Here is a 22,323-nt window from a genome sequence, read left to right on the forward strand (position 1 = left end):
AAGTCAGATCAAATGGATTAAAGACCTCAACATCAGACCACAAACCATAAGGTACATTGAAGACAAGGTCAGCAAAACCCTCCATAATATTGAAGATAAAGGTATCTTCAAAGATGACACGGAACTAAGCAATCTAGTAGAAACAGAGATCAACAAATGGGACTACACATTAAACTAAAAAGCTTCTGCACTGCAAAAGATACAGTGACCAGAATACAAAGACTATCTTCAGAATGGGAAAGGATATTTACACAATACCCATCAGATAAAGGATTGATATCAATGGTATATAAGGCACTGGTTGAACTCTACAAGAACATCCAACCCCATCAGAAAATGGGGCGAAGAAATGAACAGAAACTTTCCCAAGGAAGATATACGAATGGCGGAAAGGCACATGAAAAAGTGCTCTATATCACTAATCATCAGGGAGATGCAGTTCAAAACAACCATGAGATACCACCTCACACCACAGAGACTGGCACACATCCAAAAGAACAAAAGCAACCGCTGTTGGAGAGGATGTGGGGAGAAAGGGACCCTTCTACACTGCTGGTGGGAATGCCTACTGGTTCAGTCCTTTTGGAAAACAATATGGACGACTCTCAAAAAATTAGAAATTGAGCTCCCATTTGACCCAGCAATACCACTGCTGGGAATATATCCCAGAGAAGCAAAAAAGTATAGTCGAAATGACATCTGCACTTACATGTTTATTGCAGCACTGTTTACAATAGTCAGAATCTGGAAAAAAACTGAGTGCCCTAGAACAGATGACTGGTTGAAGAAACTTTGGTACATCTATACAATGGAATACTATGCATCTGTTAGAAAAAAGGAGGTCATAAACTTTGCATATAAGTGGATCAGCATGGAAAGTATCATGCTAAGTGAAATGAGCCAGAAAGAGAGAGACAGACATAGAAAGATTGCACTCATCTGTGGAATATAGAATAACAGAGTAGGAGACTAACACCCAAGACTAATAGAAATAAGTACAGGAGGCTGACTCCATGTCTTGGAGGCTGGCCTCACATTCTGGGGAGAGGGCAACTCAGAGAAGGGATCACCAAGTATAATGCGGTCGGAGGCCATGTGGGGGAAGGTTTATGCGGGCTGAATGTAGACTAGAGACTGAACACAGTGGCCACTCAACACCTTTATTGTGAACCACAACACCTAATTAGAGAGAGAGAATAAAAGGGAATACCCTGCCACAGTGGTGGGGTGGGGTGGGGGGAGATGGGATTGGGGAGGGTAGGAGGGATGTTAGGTTTACTGGTGGTGGAGAATGAGCACTGGTGAAGGGATGGGTTCTCGAATTTAGCATGAGGGAAACAAGAGCACAAAGACGGTAAATCTGTATCTGTACCCTCACGGTGATTCACTAATTAAAAATAAGTAAAGGGGAAAAAAAGAGAAAAAGAAAAGAAAAGAAATACAAGTGGCCAAAAGGCCATGAAAAAAGGCTCTACATCACTAGTCATCAGGGAGATGCAAATCAGAACAACAATGAGATATCTCATAACACAGAGACTGCCACACATCAAAAGGAACACGAAGAACCAGTGCTGGTGAGAATGTGGGAAGAAAGGAATTCTCTTTCATTTTTGGTGGGAATGCTGACTGGCCCAGCCTTTCTGGAAAACAATATGGACAGTCCTTCAAAAACTAGAATTTGAGCTTCCATATGACCCTGCAATACCACTTCTAGGAATATATCATAAGGGTGCAAAAAATGCACCGTAGAAATGGCATCTGTACCTGTACGTTCATTGCAGCACTTTCCACAATAGCCAGAATCTGGAAACAACCCAACTGCCAGAGAACAGACGACTGGTTAAAGAAACTTTGTTACATCTACACAATGGAATACTACACAGCTGTTAGGAAAGATTAAGTCATGAAATTTGCTTATAAGTAGATGGTTGTGGAAAGTATCATGCTAAGTGAAATGAGTCAGAAAGAGAGGGACATACATAGAAGAACTTCATTCATTTGTGGAATGTATGTCTTCTATGTAATAAAATAACATAATATGAGACTGACACACAAGGACAGTAGACAAAGGGCCAGAAATATTGCTCCAGAGTTAGAAGCCTGCCTCATGAGCTGGCGGAGAAGACAGCTGGAATAGAGATGAGATCACTAAGTCAATGATGGTTGGAGAGATAGTTCTGGATGGGAGATGTATGCTGAAAGAAGTTAAAGGACCAAACGTGATGTCCTCTCAGTATCTGTATTGCAAACCACAATGCCAGAAAAATAGAGTGTATGGGAAATTGTGTGCCATAGAGGCAGGGGGAGGCGGTGGGATGGGGGCAGATACTGGGGGCATTGGTGGTGAAGATGTGCACTTGTGGAGGAATGGGTGTTCAATCATTGTATGACTGAAACTGAAACATGAAAGCTTTGTAAGTGTTGCTAATGGTGATTCAATAAAAGTTTTTTTCTCATCATGCTTAAAGTGATGGGCTAAGTAGTTTGAAATGTTGTATACATTGAAGTGATATGAAATTGAGCTAAAGGAGAGAAGTAGAAAAATGTGCATTACCTATGTACAAAACTGAATTATAACAGAAAAATAATATATGAATTTGTTTTTTAAGATAAGAGGAAGAAAGTTTGCGTTTTAATTCAATAGACTTATATACTTTTAAATTCTTTGGTATCTAAATATAAGTTTTCATGCAATAGCTCTGTGAAAAAATGAACTGATAAGAAATATTTCAAGTTTTTCATTCTTTTTGTTTCTTCCATTTTCCTAGGAAAGTGACGATATTTGAGGACACTAATCAGAACATTCACCTGAAAAACCTGTCTCTTCAGCAGGCAACCACGGAGGAAGAGGCACTAAACCTGCTTTTCTTAGGGGACACCAACAGAATGATTGCAGAGGTAAAGAGCTTTTTCCTGCATGTCGTTTTTTCCCAAATTATACAATGTAATGGAGTTTTAGGGCAACAATCACCTGAAAAATAATTTTGTCCAAATCTGGTTTAAATCAGGAAACCTAGATCCAAAGTAATGAGAAGACCCATTCAGGTTGCAAGATGTGAACTAAAAGTAGACTATAGACAGAACATGGGGGCCACTCAATACCTCTATTGCAAACTACAAAACCCAAAAGGAGGGAGAACAAAGGGGAATGCCCTGCCACAGAGGCAGGGTGGGGTGGTGGGGGATGGGGTGGGGGTAGTGGGAGGGATACTGGGAACATTGGTGGAGGAGAATGGGCACTGGTGGAGGGATATAAACGATCACTGTATGACTGAAATGCTACCATGAAAGTTCATAAATTTGTAACTGTACCTCAAGGTGATTCACTAATAAAATATTTTTTAAAAGATAAATTAAAACCTTATTCATAGAGTGGAAACATTTTTAACATTTGTTACAGTGTTGGGTTCTTCACTGTTTTTGTCGCTTAACAATTTAGCACCATAATTTTTTTTAAAAAAAAAAGAAAGAGAATCTCTTGGCCGCACACCTGGCTGTCTTCCCTGGGGCCCCTCAGAAGGGATGGGCTCCGGCTTCCCTCCCCTCCCTGAGCAGAGCTCCCGGTGGCCGAAGACCACCGGAGCCTAACCACAGCCATGCTGAAGGCTTCTCTCCACACGTTCAGACAAGCCTCACACAACAAGGTACCAGCAGAGGAACCCAGGTGTGTGTAATCCCATCAATGGCCAACATCCAGAGACTTAAAAGCAAGCTCCCAGAAGCTTATATCTTATATCTTATAACCTACTTCTCCCTCTGGGAGAAACTAACAAACTACTGAGAGTTCCTGCCCGCATGGGACTGCCTTGCAAGCTTCCCATGGTATATTCATATGTTAAAGCCAGTGACAAGCTGGATCTCATTCCCCTGACCCTGAAAGAGCCTCCAATGCAGCATCATTGGGAAGGACAAGTGGACAGAGGCTTCTAAAATCTCAGGGATAGGATGAATGGAGAGGCTACTGAGCCCACTCGAGAAATCGATGATCAACAAGATGTCGTGATTCGTATGATTCATGATTTTTTTAATTTATTTTTTAATTGAGTCACTATGAGAACAGTTACAGGGCTTTTAGGATTGAGTCTCAGTCATACTATGCTCAAACACCCATCCCTTCACCAGTGCACATGTTCCACCACCAATAACTCCAGCATACCCCCCCTCCCACACTCCCTCTGCCTGTGTGGCAAATGATTTTCACTTTACTCTGTCCTTACTTTGATTACATTCAATTTTCTACAGGAAACTCACTATCATTATTTGGAGTTTTCCCCCCCAACAGTCAGACCTGTCGGAATGGCATCATTAGATTGTATGTTTTCTATTATTGGTAACAAAGAGCATATGATGTTGCATGGTCATGAAAGCAGCCGCCCAGTTTTGGAATTCTGGTATTAAGTCCAGAGGTATTTCTGCCAGCAGCCGCTGCATTCCGAGATTGGTTTCTGTGGCGCTGGGATCATGGCTATTCAGGAGTGGAGGAGCTGTTATGGGCGACCGCTTGGGGTATCATTTGGGCAGGAGGCAGGGCCAGTTCTGCCTCCCCCATCGCGAGATTCCCCATGCACCCCACCCCATCACTAAAAACTCCTATCTCTCTGTCCAATTGGTTCTGAACGGTGGCGGTCACCATGCTGTTGCAAGGGGGAAAAGGCCAAGGGATGGAAACCCTTCCCCTCCCAGGGCTGCATGGGGCCATAGCTTAGTTCAGAGTCCAGGAGTATATCTGCCAGCAACCACTGCATTCTGAGATTGGTTTCTGTGCCTCTGGGATAATGGACGCTCAGGGGTGGCGAAAGCACCATAATTTTCAATAGGCTAACTTATAGAGAACTTAAGTGTCATGTGCAACAGGGATTTAAGCTTCCTTAAATAATTATTTTTATTTAAAGAAAGTTTTGATTAGTCACGTCAGAACATTTTGTTTTGGGACCAAAAAGATGTGCTAGTGCAGGGATTAAGGTGCATACCTTACATGCTGCTGACCCCAGTTTGATCTTCAGAACTTCTGGTCACCTAGTGTCGTTAGGTGTAGCCCTGAAGGATCCTAAGCATGACTAGGCATGAGTTTAGAGAAAGAGACACACCCTCTACATCCCGCTTGAAATGCCATGATGAAGTGGTAGATGAGTACAGCATCTCATCCTGGTCTCAGACAGTGAACCAGTGGCACAGTCAGCAAGAATCACCAAGAAGGACCCTGGGCTCATGAGCACGGCTTAGGAGGCTCCCCCAAAAGAAGATCATGTTTTGCCTTACAATGTTTTGCATTTGTATTTTTATTCAGTTAGCTTAAATATTCCAGTTAGATTAAATATGATCATTCATGGCACTTCTAAATTCAAAACAAATGAAAGTTCAGGAATTAAAGAAATATTAAGGATTACGGAATATGACAGAAGATTTATTATGCCTCACTAAAATTCCTGTTCCTTAAAACATACTTTAATAAGAAGAAAACCAAGAAATATAGAGCATAGATGGATCCAGCCCATCATTGGAATATGAAAAAGTCAAATGAGCAGTTTTGGAAAATGAGGAGAAATGTGCACCAGCCTCAATGCAAACTTTCCTCCAGAGATGACTCATTTTTAGAAAAATCCAGGGCTTATCCTCACAGATATATTTTTTCATCTTGAATGGATTACTTAGGACTCCAGCCTTGTCTCACTAGGACCCTTTCTAAGTTAAAAGCTTGGTCATTTTCTGTTGCAATGTTATACATTGATTTTAGTTGGCTGCATGTTTTCATTGTTATTTTCATTGTTAGAAGTTTTGAGAACCTTAGACTTCCCTTGTGCAAGCTTAATCTGTCATGTTCTACCATTTTATGACACTTTAAGTGGCTTTTCTATTACTTACTGAGGAATACCTAATAATAGTATCATAAATTATTGAAGCCTGAAGAAGTCCAACTCAATAATTCAGTTAGTGCATTATTTTGAAACATATTTGTATTTTCTATGTGAAGTCTGATTTCTTTTAAACTAAGTCTAAAACATGTTTCTTTTATAGTCTGAATAATATTATTTCCAAGGATTGAGTTATCCTTCATTTATACTTAAACATGTACTTGATTTCAATAAATTCAAGAGAACAAGCTATTTGCCGTACTTTTAAAGTATTCAGAACATATTCTGAAGTTTTGTATGTTTCTGTACTTGCTTATATTTTTCTTTGGTAATAATAGCTATCAAATTACATAGAGAACAGACTCAAAATAGATTGGGAAGTGCTGTAGGCACTACTATTATTTTTCCTGATTCTAGTTTTATAGATGAGAATTGAGACTTAGAGTTGCCCAAGTTTATGTAGCTAATAACTGACAGAGTGTGGCAGGGCTCAACTTCCAAGTCAAACTGAAGGCTCCTCTCTTTCCCCAATATCACATTTCATGAGTAAAACAGTAAAATTGACATCTGTCAATTTTCACAAGAATATGTTCTGAAGTACTTTAAAAGTATAAAAATTATCCTAGCTTATTCTCTTGAACTTATTAAAATCAAATACATATTAAAGTATAAATGAATAACTCAATCCTTTGAAATAATTTATTATTCAGACTTTCTAAAGAAGCATGTTTTAGATTACAACCTAGCTGTCAAAATGTAATTTGTCAGCACAGAATGAGCTTACCAGGATAAAAAGAGCACACTAATCATTTTTTGTTTAAACGAGGTTCCCAGTTTCCCATTTACACAGAGAAATCTGGGGGTTGCTGTGGTAACCAGAAAACATTTGCAAAACAAAATCTGATTATGTGGAGCATAAGACGGAATGCTCTCTCTTTCATGTTCTCTCTCCCAAAGTCAGCGTTTTAAGGAACACTTACTCACAATAGCTTCCTCTTCTTATTTATTTGGAACGCCAAAATAATTTTTGTAATCCTACAATGCTCTGAATAAAAATTGACTCTGTCCTTGGGATAACTTTTTTTAAGTTGAATTATTCTGCCAAAGAGAATGAGTATAGTAAAAGCTGAACTGTGTGTGACCCAGTATCAAAGTCCACAGCAGGATGACCTAATATTTTTTGTGTGTTATAACTTAAACAGTTCTTTTCATTCATTTAATCTAATTTAATGAGTTGATCTGCATTTGTTTGTCACACTCTGCAAGGCCCCATAGCTGGGAAAATTTATTCATAGTCTAGGTCAGTTTTCCTTTACCTTTTTCCGACCATGGACCACTTCTGTTGTTTCCTTCCTGTTTCCCTCCTCCATGTCCTACTCGTTTACTCGCTTGTGCTTCAGCCTCCAAGTCTGCTTTCCCCCCTTTTTTAGTGATTCACCATGAGATAGTTACAAAGCTTTCATGTTTGAGCTTCAGTTATGCAATCATCAAACACCCATCACTTCACCAGTGCACATTTTCCATCACCAAAATCCCCAGTATTATTCCCCTCTCCCCCCATTCCAACCCTTTCCCTCCTGTGTGGCAGACAATTTCCCCCATACTCTCTCTCTACTTTGGTTACATTCAATATTTTGACACCAGTGGAATATTTTGACACCACTCAAGCTTGCCAAAAAGGCAATGCTATATGATTTTTTGGGTATTGCTTGTTATGGATAGAATATAATGTCCAGAAAATTCTGTGTCATTCTCTTCTGGGAGCTTTAGTTAATAGTCTCTGAGTCTTGGCCATTGATGAGATTACTTGGCTCTGGGGTCAGTTTGTGAGTGTGACTGCCAAGCTACTGGAAAACTGGGGATCTGGGGGGAGGAGGCCCAGTCCTTATCTCAATCACGTGTTCCTGCATATCTGGGTTTTCCTGCCAGTCTGTTCTCGGGTGAGGTTCATCCCATCTTGGGTGAGACTTGTCAGAGCATGTGGAGAGTGGCCTTGGGCATGGCAGTGGTTGGATTCTGGAGGTTTTCAACTGCCGGGGTTCTGCTTAGGGCAGGGAGGGAAACTCAACCCGCTCCCCTCTGAGGTGTCCCGGTGAAGACAGCCTGGCACGGGGTTAGGGCATTCTGCAGCGCTCTCTCCCGGGAGCTTTAGTTTATAGTCTCTGGGTCTTGGCCATTGATGAGATTACATGGCACTGGGGGCAGTTTGTGGGTGTGGCTGCCAAGCTACTGGATAACTGGGGAGCTAAGGGGAGGAGGCCCAGTCCTGATCCAGGCAGGCTTGGAGATGTCAGTCACAGCTTCCCACTTACCTCTGCTGCTACCGGCCCTGTGTCTTTTGATCTCTTTTGAGATTTAAGGGTCTCTGAAATAAGGCCAATAAATGAGTTTATCTAGCTGAGCTAGAGGTGGTTTGTGGGTGTGACTCCACATACCTAACTTTTGGCTATTTAATTTTGTTGGGGACACTATACTGCAGACAGGAATATTTTCCCCTTTTCAGCTGCCTTCTGGAAATAATTTCAGAGGCAGTTTTCCTTCTCTCACAGAAGCCTGGCTGGTCTTTGACATTACAGATGGTGTTAGCAGGGCCTGACCTTTGATATTGTAAATTGTAGGCTCTGGCCCAGCCTAGTCTTTGGGATGTAGATTTCAGGTGCAGGGCCCAGTTTTGTCTTTGGGATGTAAATCTAGTGCTTTTAGCCCAAGGAAGATTTCAGTTTTGGTTTTACATCTTCTATCCAGAGGCCTAGATTACTGGCCTGCTTATATAAGGAAATAATGTTGCCTCAATGTTCTTCCTGTAACATCTTTTGATACCTTTGGTGACTTCACTGTACTGCGCCCTTTAGGGGTACCATGATCAATAAAAGGGGTCCACGAGGCCCTCTGCCTTTGCTAAGAGCCAGAGCGAGCCTTAGTCCTCCAATCAATGCATTTCTTCCGCGTTCCTATCTCAGCGCCTCCGACTGCACGAACGTTCACGCAACATAATTTCTTCATAAACTTGGCCCCACGTTGTTGGGGTCTGGCCAAAGGCACAGCAGCAATTTGGGGTATCTAAAAGTCTGAAGGTACCATCAGGCTGCTGATGCACAGACCCGGGAGGTATAGGTTGGCCTGATGTGGTACCATACCCCCCATCCTGCCGCGTTTTATATTCTCAGGGTCTCCAGAAAGGCATCTTTTCCCCAGCTGAGAAATGCTGTGCTAGCATGTTCTGCCCCAGCTATGACCTGAAGATAATATATAATAGACATGATAGTAATCAAAACTCACATCCCTTAGATCTGATTTCTGACTAATACACTCAAAATACATCTTTGGATCCCAGCACTATGCCTGTTAGCATTGTAAATGTGCTCTAGTTAAAAGTTGGGACCATTTTAAGAAGCTTCTGCACCTCAAAAGATACAGTGACCAGAATAAAAAGACAATCTATAGAGTGGGAAAGGATATTCACCCATTACTCATCTGAAAAGGGGTTGATATCAAAGGTATATAAGGCACTGACTGAACTCTAAAAGAAAACATCCAACATTAGAAAATGGGGCGAAGAAATGAACAGAAACTTTCTCAAGGAAGAGATACGAATGGCCAAAAGGCACATGAAAAAATGCTCTTCATCACTAACCATCAGGGAGATTCAGATCAAAACAACTATGAGATACCACCTCACACCACAGAGACTGGCACACATCCATAAGGACAAAAGCAACCAGTGTTGGTGTGGATGTGAGGAGAAAGGGTCCCTCCTACACGGCTGGTGGGAATGCCGACTGATTCAACCCATTTGGAAAACAATATAGACACTTCTTAAAAAATTAGAAATTGAACTCCCATTTGACGCAGAAATACCACTTCTGGGAATATTTCCTAGAGAGGCAAAAAAGTATAGTTGAATTGGCATCTGCACTTATATGTTCATCACAGCACTGTCCACAATAGCCAAAATCTGGAAGCCAAGTGCCCTAGAACAGATGACTGGTTAAAGAAATTTTGGTACATCTACACAATGGAATACTATGCGGCTGTTAGAAAAGATGAAGTCATGAACTTTGCATATAAGTGGATCAACATGGAAAGTATCATGCTAAGTGAAATGAGCCGGAAAGAGAGAGACAGATATAGAAAGATTGCACTCATCTGTGGAATATAAAATAACAGAATGGGAGACTAACACCCAATAGTAGAAATAAGTACCAGGAGGTTTGCTCCATGGCTTGGAAGCTGGACTCACATGCTGGGGGGAAAAGGCAGCTCAGATAGTGAAGGGAATACCAAGTAAAGTGGGGTAGGACAACCCTCTCAGGATGGGAGATGCGTGCTGAAAGTAGACTATAAATTGATCATGATGACCACTCAATACCTCTATTACAAACCATAACACCCAAAAGGAGAGAGAGAACAAAAGGGATAGGGTGGGGGGGGGGATGGGGGTAGGAGTGGGAGGGATACTGGAATCATCGGTGGTGGAGAATGGGCACTGGTGGAGGGATGGTTACTCGAGCATTGTATGACTGAAAGACAAGCATGAAAATATGTAAATCTGTAACTGTACCCTCACAGTGATTCACTAGTAAAATAAAATAAAATAAAATGCAAAAAAAAAGCTTGGAGCATTTTGAGTTTTAGCCGTAGGAAACTAGTTGAAACTATCTATATAGAAGTGTTTAATATATTTGATTCACCATGCCCAATTTGAAATTATGTGCAACATGTTGTTAAAATGTAATAAACTAGCTTCTGTTTTATTTACCAAAGAAAATGTGCTTAAGCAGTATTATATCCTGTACTCTAACCAATACCACAAAAATAAAATTCTTTCAGTATGGTAGGCAAATCATGTTTTAATTCACAATTTTGATTGCCAAGCTATTTTATAGCTTTGACATTTAAATTTGTATCTCTGATTTTGTTTGTCTTCTATTTGTTTTTCTCTTAGAGCATTAGTTAGGTGTGGTTTATTTTCTGACTCCATGAAAGCCATAATTTGGTCTTGTTCTACCTACAACTGTTATATTGAAAAAGAGACCCTGGTACATAGTAGGTGCTCAATAAAATGTTATTAAATAATGGAACATTAATGAAAATAAACTTTTTGTCCTTATCATATATCAAGCAAATATTTCTCCTGTCTTATACCTTTTCTTAGTCTTCTTTTTTCCCCATTTTTTCTTTAGTTTTCACTTTTAAACAGTCAGATTAGTCTTTTTATTTTATTAATTTGCTTCAGTTTCATGTTTTGTTTCATAATTTCAATTATTTAAAAGATTATAACATTAAATTGACATTTAAGGACCAGTGATATTTAAAAAAATGTTTTAATTAATCACCATGAGATACAGTTGCAGACTTTCATGATTATGTTTCAGTTATACAATGATTGAGCACCCATCCCTCCACCAGTGCACGTTTTCCACCACTAATGTTCCCAGTGTCCCTCCCACCACTCCCAGCCCATTCACTCCCTGTCCCTGTGACAGGTACATTCCTTCATATTCTCTCTCTACTGTGGGGAGTTATTGTTTGCAATACAGATACTAAGAGGCTATCATGTTTGGTCCTTAGTCTACTTTCTAGTGCTACGTATTTTGTGTTCCCATTTTGAACTGGCATTGGAAAGGTATGTTTGGGGTGAATCATATCAGAGGTTTCTGGATTTTACCTGAATTCAAGGATTTTACCTGAATCTTGAAAAAAAATATTGATTTAAAGAGATATAATGCTGCTAAGAGTCAATCAAGAGAACAGCATTGGTCTTTTTTAATAAGACAATTTGAAGATGAAAATAGTATCTATAATTATTTTACCAAAATTTCAAAATAGTGTCTGTTATAGGTTAAATTATGCCACCCTCCAGGACACAATTTATTAGCTACATCTGGTATAATTCATTAGTTATTTATAGTATAACTCTTGACCTTGATAAACCAATTTAATAAATAATATTTGCTATGAAAATTTTGATTTTTTTCTTTTTTTTTTAAATTTATTTTATTGTATCACCATGTGGAAAGTTACAAAGTTCTCAGGCTTATGTCTCAGTTATACAATGCTCAAACACCCGTCCTTTCACCAGTGCCCATATTCCACCACCAAAAAAAGAAAAGGAAAAAAAACCCAGTATACCTCCCTCCCCCCCACCCTCCAACCCCCTACCCCCACCTGCATAACTGATAAATTTCACTTCATTTTCTCTTTACCTTGATTACATTACATATTTCAACACAAAACTTACTATTGTTGTTGGAGTTTCAACACAGAACTCACTATTCTTGTTGGAGTTTATCCCCCAAAAATACAGCTCTATTGACAAGGAAACATTTGATAATTAGTTTTCCACTGATGAGAACAAAGAGATATAAAGTCGTGCAGCCGCTACACGAGGTTTAGGATTTCTGTATTTTAGTAATTAAGTCCAGGGAGATTTATGTTGGAAATTGCATCATTTCCCTTCCTGGGGCAACATGGAGCAGAAGCTTAGTTCACAGTCTAGAGACATGGCTGCAAGCACTTGCTGGGGACAGAAGTAATATAGCTGGCTCTGGATCCTGGTAGTTCAGCAGCAAAGCGGCTGTGCAAAGGCATGGCCACCCGGGTCGAATCTCGGTGGATCGCGAGCCGGTACCGGCCCGGCCCAAGACTGCCCAAGCGTCCCGCTGTTTCAAGTTCAAAGCACTTTTTTTCCCCCACTCCACCAAGTGCATACCTGTTTAAAAGTTCCATAATTGCTATGAAATTTTTGAAAGGAGATGTGGATGTGAAAATAACAGTACCAACTTTGGGCAGGTCCAGTGTTCAGTTGGTATGGATCTTGCCTTCTTCCCCCTTGTTTCCTTTTCCAGATGAACTGTCCTCAGGCACATGGCACCAGTCAGTGCTGGTGTCTGTCCTTTGGCTGATTAATCATCCTTGCACAGCACAGTCAGATAATGGTGAGGAGCAGAAGCCTCAGAGATGACTTCTCGATCCATCCCTGGCCAGCTCTATGTCCAAGTACAAACCACTTATCATACTGTTCTATCCTGTACAATGTGACCAATAATACTGGCCTTTCTAGCATCAGAGTAAAAATGAAATGAAAGGAAATATATGGGGTCTCTACAGTCTGTAAATAGCGTCTACTTAAAGATAACATTATTGACTTGTTCAACTCTCTTCTAAACAACTGGCATCTAGGGGATCAGTCATTAGTTGTTTTGTAGAATAGATGGGATGAGGAAAAAAGTCTGATGATTTTAGGCAGTAATACCTATAATCTCTGAGGCCAGGAATACCTCAGTGGAAGTGTTCCAGTGGGACCTGAAACACTCCAGTACTGAATGTGATCCAGGTACCACAACAAAATGTGACATCTCATCTCTAGAACGAACTGTGATTCATTGAGCACCACAAACAACTGTTGGTGACCCCTCTGCCATTGTTACTACAACAATCAGAATATATGGGGAAATATATTTACATGCTCAGGGAGCTTTCCTGATAGTGCTTCAACCTGGGTTGACACTGGCTCTGTTTTAGTTTTTAGTTTTAATTTGTGACAATCCAGAACCTTTTCTAAGATAAATTAAAAAAAAATTACCTGACTCTATATTTATGATTTTTTAAAGGATGGTTAGTTTGAGGTCTTTTTACCTCTTTGCATGAAATATCAAGCATAGCAAATTTATCTGTGTTATGTGGGTGTATTTTGGAAACTCTCTAACTTTTCATGTTATCAGTCCTCTATAGTGAATCATGTCGCCTTGTGGATGTACAAAAAAAGTTAGATGACAGGGTATGAATGGAGTTAGTGGGTTGATAGAAACATACATTGCTGGATATTTTCTCTAATAATGTGAGAATAGCGCATGAAGAAAAAGCAGGTTCACTGTTTGACTGTGTTTGTTAGCAACCCTCTCAATCTTGTGTGAAGTGTTTGGGAAGCAAGATGATTTGGGTTTCAATTTCTGTTCCAGAATTATCTTCTACTGGGTCATTAGATGGGCACTAATACATGCTGACAGGTTGTATTTTTTTACCTGAAAGATAGATTGCTTGTAGTGAGTTTATTATAAAATTCATAATCCTGAGAAGAGCATAATATGTAGCAGGCAAATATATTTTAGTTCTGATATTTTTCACTACAAAAATTCTGTCCTTACTATTTTTGCATCTCAATTAACAGGTATGAGTGCCAGTCCTACAATAAAAAAAGCTGTGCTAACAGTTCTAACCTCCTATGCCTACTAAATATAGAAGGAAGAAAACAGATTTTTAGTATTTGAGTTATGCCAGGCTTATCTCTTTTTTTCATTTTTGGTTTTGTTTCATTTTGGTCTCAATGGGGGTCACACCTGGTTCAGGGCTTACTCCTGGCTCTGTTCTCAGAAAATCGCTCCTGTTGGGGTTCAGTGGACCATATGCGGTGCTAGGGATTGAACCAAGACCAGCTTCATTTAAGAAGCTACCCACTGTATTATCTCTCTCCTCCTTCTCTCTTTATTTAGGTGATAGTTGAGAAACACACAATTAAAAATAGTGATCCTGTTATAATAGAGTTTGCATTTTTCATTCACTCAACTCATTAGATGATATCAAATAAATATTAATCTTGAGACCTAAAACTTTATATATGAAGTGATATGGCACAGCCATTATTAGAACATTAAAATTAACATATTCCATATGCATGATAGAAAGGAAAGGAATATTTTTGACTATAAAATTTTGTTCCCAGACTTTCTTGTGATCTTTAAAATTTTCATTTCTTACTAAACATAGTAGAAAAAAGTAATTTTTACTCTACTCCCTGTTATTGAAATTCACCACCACCAGCAACATAAAATGAAAAATAGAGGAGTGAAAAGCCATCTTCAGTGAAATAAGGAAATAGCCATAACCTCAAACCATGAGAAAACCTTCCAAATACTATGAAATTTGAATTATGGTGAGGGAGGTTGCTGAGAGCCAGCACATATATCTTCCAACCTCACAGGATACAGTTTCCTCTTAAAGAAAGGGTCACAATTCTCAAATGCAAATCCAATGATCTTTTGGTTAGAGTGATGAGATCTAAGATAGAAAGAGGGATATTATATAGATGTTCATTCCACACTATAGAAGATGGATCAAACAAAGAAACCTTAAACACAGGCCATTTTTATTGCCAAAAATCAAGTCGTACTGCCAAGAAAGATGGCCTTTGATGAGAAGGGTTCAGGGAGTTTGCGCTTTAAGGAATTGTACCAACCCAGGCTCAGTGCAAAGTAGAAATTAAGATAGTTTCTTAATGAATGCTCTGTAGTCTAAGAAAACAATAGTACTCAGTAAAAACATAGAATATTATCTAGACCGTCTGCCAGACTGAAAAAAATATGGATGTGTTCAAAAATAAAATTTCTAAAATGAAAGCAGCCAGTTTATTTCCTGTGCATATATAGTAGGAGGGACATACACTCGAAAATTGATTACATCTAAAAGCAAAGAAAGTGTTCGTAATCTTATACATTACGTAATCATTAAAATTATGTAAAATCATTAAAATATTTAATTATCTTTAAGATACAGCTCAAAATTATGATAAGGTTCAGATTGCAGAACAAAAGATGCATCATAAACTTGAGAAATCACCAAAGCTCCAATGCCATCAACTTTATTCAAATGGATTTCTAAGGCTACAAATGTGGCTCAGCAAAAGAGCCCCCCTTCACCAAAAGAAAGAAAACTCAGTGTAAAAAATAATGAGATAAAATGATATTTAGAGGAAGACACAAAGGAGAGCCCAATTACAAATTCTAAAAAATTCCAAAGAAAGAAAACAAAAGCAACACAGAAAACCATGAATAGAGATGTTTCCTGAAATTTGGAATCTCTTGAAAATGTAGATGGAAAGAACATACCATGTCCAAAAAAAAAAAAAAAGCACTCAATTCTAAAGTGGAATCTATTGAGGTACTCATTTCCAAAGCTAAAGAAAGAAACTTATGGACATTCGGTCAGCAAGCCCAAGCCAACTATGAATGAAAAACTATGTTATTTCCATAGCAACATTCAATGCCAGAAACAGTGACACTAGCTCTGAAGGAAAGATACAGTATCCTGTTGTTTTATACCCAGTCAAGTGTTCCTTAGAAAAAAGCAGCAAACAGGTATTTTCACATGTCTGAATTCAGAGGGAAATAAACCCAAGAATTCTTTATTAAAGTAATTGCTTGGGGACAAACCAACTTAAAGACAAACCAAAATAAAGAACTTAGGAACTGAGATATTTTACAAAAACTCTAGTAAGAATAATTGAATTTGTGTGTATACACAAAACTAAACAACTATACATATTATAAATCTAAATATATTAATATATGTCTGGCATAAATTTTGAGTTATGAAAAAATGAGCTAATTTCTATATATTCCACAGCAAGAAATATTCTCTAAATATTAACAATGTAGTTTAAAAATGTAATGACCTAAGTTACTTAGGATTTTCCACAAGACGTTTTTTAGGTATACTTAATTATAGTTACTATGTTGTATATTGCATCCCTGTAATTTCCTTTTATGACTGGTAATGTGTTACTTTTGACACATTTAACTGCTTTCATACCACACTCCACTTCTGCATACACCACCAGTCTTCTCTGTATTTGTGAGTTTTGCTATGTTTTGGATTCCACATTTAAGTAAATTCATATGGTATTTGTCTTTGACTTATTTCATGTAATATAATTCCATAATTGTCCATCCATATTGTTGCAATGGTGAGATTTCATTCTTTTGTAATAGGCTCGGTAATATTCCTGTGTTCTACAACGATATACAAACACAGAGGATATTTTATTTATCCATTATTTATTTTACTTATTTTTCTTTTTAATCAATAGACACTTAGGTTGACCTATATCTTTGCTGTTGCAAAAATGTTGCAGGTAGTAAGCATAAGGGTTCAAACATCTTTAAATTAATGTTTTAATTTTCATTTATACTTTCTTTGACTAAACATATAGAAGTTGGTGTTTTGGGTCATCTGCTAATTCTATTTAAAATTCTTTGAGGACTCTCCACGTATTTCCATAGTGGCTTCATCCATTCACGTTCCTACTCACAGTATTAAAGGCTTCCCTTTGGGGCTGGAGCAATAGCACAGCGGGTAGGGCGTTTGCCTTGCACGCGGCCGACCCGGGTTCTAATCCCAGCATCCCATATGGTCCCCTGAGCACCGCCAGGAGTAATTCCTGAGTGTAGAACCAGGAGTAACCCCTGTGCATCGCCGGGTGTGACCCAGAAAGCAAAAAAAAAAGGCTTCCCTTTTTTTCTGCCTCCAGCCTTACCATCATTTCAGCAATTATATCTCATTGTGGCTTAGATTTCCATTTCCCTGATGATTAGTGATGCTAAGTACCTTTTCATGTAGCCTTTGAAAATGACTATTCATATCCTTTGCCCATATTTTAATTAGACGTTTTGGGGTTGAGTTTAATATTTATTTCTTATTAGATATGAGATTTAAAAATAATTTTCACATTATATAGTTTTCCTTTTCATTTTGTTTATGGTTTCCTTTGCTCCTCGTAACTTCTGAATTTTACTTTTAATTTTTTATTTTTATTGTCTTTGATTTGGATGATAAATTCAAAACCTCATTGCCCAGACTGATGTCAAGGCTTATACTGCTTATATTTTTCTACTGCTTATATTTTTCTTCTAGGGTTTTTAGAAGAAACCTATATTTTATAGGTTTTTTTGTTTAGTTTAGTTTTGTTTGTAATACGGGCCACACCCAGTTCTTCGTGGGGGCCACTAAGTCCCTGTCTGGCAGTGTTGTCCCAGAGATCAAACTCAAGCTTTGCGCATGCTGGAAACGTTGCATATGTTATCCACTTGAGCTATATTTCCAACCTTGGTTTCAAGTCACATACAAGCATTTAATTCACTAGATTGGGGCGGGGAGAGGAAGTGGCTGGAGGAAGGGGTAGGTGGAAGTAAAGAAGTGAAAGAGGGAGGGAAGGTGGAAAGGAGGGTAATGCTCTTTCTCAACACTTATTATTAAACACTTTGATGTTAGTCATTGTATTGGTGCAAGGTGGTAGCTTGTTGTGGTTTTAATCCTTCGATTCTCTAATAAGTGATAATAACCATCTTTTCATGTTTCTGTTGGTAATCCTATGTTATCTGCATTTTTAACTGGGCTGTTTGTATTTTCTGTTGTACTCCAAGTTCTTTTTTTTGTTATTAGTTTATTTTTAATTAGAGAGTCATCGTGAGGGTACAGTTACAGATCCATACATCTTTGTGCTCATGCTTCCCCCATACAAAGTTCAATAACCCATCCCTTCACCAGTGCCCATTCTCCACCACTAGTAAACCCAACATCCCTCCCCCCCTCCCCAGACCTGTCTCCCCCCACCCCACCCTGCCACTATGGCAGGGAATTCCCTTTTGTTCTCTCTCTCTGATTAGGTGTTGTGGTTTGCAATAGAGGTGTTGAGTGGCCATTGTGTTCAGTCTCTAGTCTGTATTCGGCCCACATCACCCTTCCCCCACATGACCTCCAACCACATTTTACTTGGTGGTCCCTTCCCTGAGTTACCCAGAATGAGAGACCAGCCTCCAAGCCATGGAGACAACCTCCTGGTACTTATTTCTACTATTCTTGGGCGTTAGTCTTATAGTCTATTATTCTATATTCCACAGATGAGTGCAATCTTTCTATGTCTGTCTCTCTCTTTCTGACTCATTTCACTTAGCATGATACTTTCCATGTTGATCCACTTATATGCAAACGTCATGACCTCATTTTTTCTAACAGCTGCATAGTATTCCATTGTATAGATGTACCAGAGTTTCTTCAACCAGTCATCTGTTCTAGGGCACTCGGGTTTTTTCCAGATTCTGGCTATTGTAAACAGTGCAGCGGTGAACATATAAGTGCATATGTCACTTCGACTATACTTTTTGGCTTTTCTGGGATATATTCCCAGCAGTGGTATTGCTGGGTCAAATGGGAGCTCAACCTCTAGTTTTTTGAGAATCGTCCATACTGTTTTCCAAAAGGGCTGAACTAGCCGGCATTCCCACCAGCAGTGTAGAAGGGTCCCTTTCTCCCCACATCCTCTCCAACAGCGGTTGCTTTTGTTCTTTTGGATGTGTGCTAGTCTCTGTGGTGTGAGGTGGTATCTCATGGTTGTTTTGATCTGCATCTCTCTGACGACTAGTGATGTAGAGCACTTTTTCATGTGCCTTTTGGCCATTCGTATCTCTTCCTTGGTAAAGTTTCTGTTCATTTCTTCACCCCATTTTTTGATGGGGTTGGATGTTTTCTTCTTGTAGAGTTCAACCAGTGCTTTATATACCCTTGATATCAACCCCTTATCTGATGGGTATTGTGTAAATATCCTTTCCCATTCTGTAGATAGTCTTTGTATTCTGGTCACTGTATCTTTTGCGGTGCAGAAGCTTTTTAGTTTAATGTAGTCCCATTTGTTGATCTCTGTTTTTACTAGATTGCTTAGTTCCGTGTCATCTTTGAAGATACCTTTATCTTCAATATCCTGGAGGGTTTTGCCGACCTTGTCTTCAATGTACCTTATGGTTTGTGGTCTGATGTTGAGGTCTTTAATCCATTTTGATCTGACTTTTGTGCATGGTGTCAGGTCGAGTTCTAAGCCCATTTTTTTGCATGTGATTGTCCAGTTGTGCCAGCACCATTTGTTAAAGAGACTTTCCTTGCTCCACTTCACATCTCTTGCTCCTTTATCAAAGATTAGATGATCATACATTTGAGGTTGTGTGTGGGGATATTCCACCCTGTTCCATTGGTCTGCAGCTCTGCCTTTGTTCCAGTACCATGCTGTCTTAATTGTTACCGCTTTGTAGTAGAGTTTAAGGTTGGGGAGGGTGATGCCTCCCATCATCTTTTTCCCAAGAATTGTTTTAGCTATCCGTGGGCGTTTATTGTTCCATATAAATTTCAGGATTGCTTGCTCCGCTTCTTTGAAGAATGCCATGGGTATCCCTATAGGGATCGCGTTAAATCTGTATAATGCTTTTGGGAGTATTGCCATTTTGACAATGTTTATTCTCCGTATCCATGAGCAGGGGATATGTTTCCATTTCCTCATGTCCTCTTTTATTTCATGGAGTAGAGTTATATAGTTTTCTTTGTAGAGGTCCTTTACTTCTTTAGTTAAGCTGATTCCAAGATATTTGATTTTCTGGGGCACAATTTTGAATGGGATTGCTTTTTTCATGTCCCTTTCCTCTGTCTCATTGTTTGCATATAGGAAGGCCATGGACTTTTGGGTATTGATTTTATAGCCTGCGACTTTACTGTATAGGTCAATTGTTTCTAAGAGTTTCTTACTAGAGCTTTTAGGTTTCTCTAGGTATAGCATCATATCGTCTGCGAATAGTGAGAGCTTGATTTCTTCCTTTCCGATCTGAATCCCCTTAATATCTTTTTCTTGCCTGATGGCTATTGCTAATACTTCCAATACTATATTAAAGAGAAGTGGTGAGACTGGGCATCCTTGTCTTGTCCCCGATCTTAGAGGTAAAGCCCTTAGTTTTTCTCCATTGATTATAATGCTTGCCCTAGGTTCGTGGTAGATGGCTTTGACTATCTTGTGTACTCCAAGTTCTTTATAATACCTTGAAAATTAAGCCTCTGTGAAAATGTATGAATATCTTCTATCATTCAGTAGATTTTTTCATTTAACTAATATTTTCTCTTGCTGTAGAATTTGATGTCCAATTTATTTTTGCTTTTATTCTCTTGTCATTAAAATAGAGTCCCCAAAGACATGTATAATATTGCTCTCATGGAATGTTCACTTATCTCCTATAGAATTTATGATTTCAGGTCATATATCCAAATCATAATCTATTACTTATTTTTATTTTGTTAGCTACTATAAAAATTTCAGACACCATGATTTATAATAGTGTTAATATTAATATTTTAAGAATGCAATGTAACTTTACCATGCTCCCACCAAATGTATCAACATTTCCATTATTGACTTCAGGTCCCACCTTTTTCTCCCACCTTGTTAGCAGATTCAGCTGTGCAGGCAGACTCGTAGACAATGTAATCATTAGCAATTATCTATTTCCTTACTTTGTTTATCTTTTTTTAGTTTTTGTTTTAGGGGTCAGACTTAACTGTATTCAGGTTTGCTGTTAGCTTTATGCTCAGAGATAACTCCTGGCAGGACTCAGGGGAACACATGCAGCATCTGGGATCTAACCCAATTTGACCAAGGCAAGGCAAGCAAGCCCTGTATGCACTGTTCTATTTCCCCAGCTCGTTATGCTTTTCTATACTGCTCATATAAGTGAACTTATTCACATTTTTTCCATTTCCTTATACTCACTTGACTTAGCATGATACCTTCCAATTCCATCCATGTTGAAGCAAAGGACATGATTTCCTTTATCTTAGAACTGAGTGGTATTCCATTGTGTTTGCTATATTTACATTTATTTATCCATTCATCTGTTGGACACATGGGTTGTGTTATTTCTAGATCTTGGCTGTTTAAAATAGCACTGTAAGTTACATAGGTGTGAAAATATCTTTTTGAATTTATGTTTCTGTGTTTCAAGAGTGGTGGAATCATTGAATCATATGAAAGCTCTATTCTGAATTTTTTCACAAGTCCCGATACTGTTTCTTTCTTTAAGAAGGACGTATATACACATTATTAATCATTGAAGCCCTTAGTACAATGACTAAGACATGAAATCAACCTAGGTATCCAATGACAAAAGAGTGAATGACAAAAGAAGATTCTGTATATAAACACAATAAAAGACTATGCAGTTGAAAGGAACGATGAAATCACCAAATTTGCTGTGACTTGAATAGCACCGGAGAATAGTGTGCTAATTCAGGTGGGTAAAAAAAATATAAAATACTGGATTATTTCACTTATCTGTGATTTATAGAATAATTGGGCCAGGGGGTGCAAAGTATCAAAGGGGGATGATATCTAAATTTCCCTGAACTATAGATTATAGAACTGACAATGACAGGAAAGGAAAGAAATGAAGAGACCCATGGGAGGTAAGAGGGGAGGGGGTCTCAGGTACATCTATGTATATACATGAGTTATATGTCTACATATAAAATTTAGTGCAAACAAAACCCAAACTATAATTTCTAAACTTCAAATTTCAACAGGCCAGACTGAAGAGTGGGTAGGGACCTAGGCACGTGGTGGAGGGAAATTGATACTGATGGTGAGATTGGTGTTGGAACTTCATGTGCCTGAAACTGTTGAGAACACCTTTGTAAGTCACAAAGTGCCTTAATAAAAAATAAAATAAGGTCCATAATAATGAAAAACTAATGTGTCAAAAAATTATTTATTATTTGTAAGCATTTTATTGTTTGCCTATTTTTTAAAGGTATATACATAGAAGCACATAAAAGTTTCTCAGAGGAAAAGGGAGTGTGAATGTAAACTTCAGTAAGCTCTGGTCTACCC

The 22,323-nt window shown here is 38.7% G+C and overlaps 1 protein-coding gene across 1 annotated transcript in view; it reads left to right on the forward strand.

The window, feature by feature from the left end:
• Nucleotides 1-22,323, forward strand: part of KIF6 (kinesin family member 6) — a 705,701-nt gene that overhangs the window by 247,631 nt on the left and 435,747 nt on the right. The window contains exon 6 of the mRNA XM_055140906.1: nucleotides 2,769-2,898. Within this exon, the coding sequence (XP_054996881.1) occupies nucleotides 2,769-2,898 (130 nt within the window). The remainder of the gene's footprint in view (nucleotides 1-2,768; nucleotides 2,899-22,323) is intronic.

The sequence above is a fragment of the Sorex araneus genome, chromosome 5 (assembly GCF_027595985.1).
Source record: "Sorex araneus isolate mSorAra2 chromosome 5, mSorAra2.pri, whole genome shotgun sequence".
Classification (NCBI taxonomy): domain Eukaryota; kingdom Metazoa; phylum Chordata; class Mammalia; order Eulipotyphla; family Soricidae; genus Sorex; species Sorex araneus.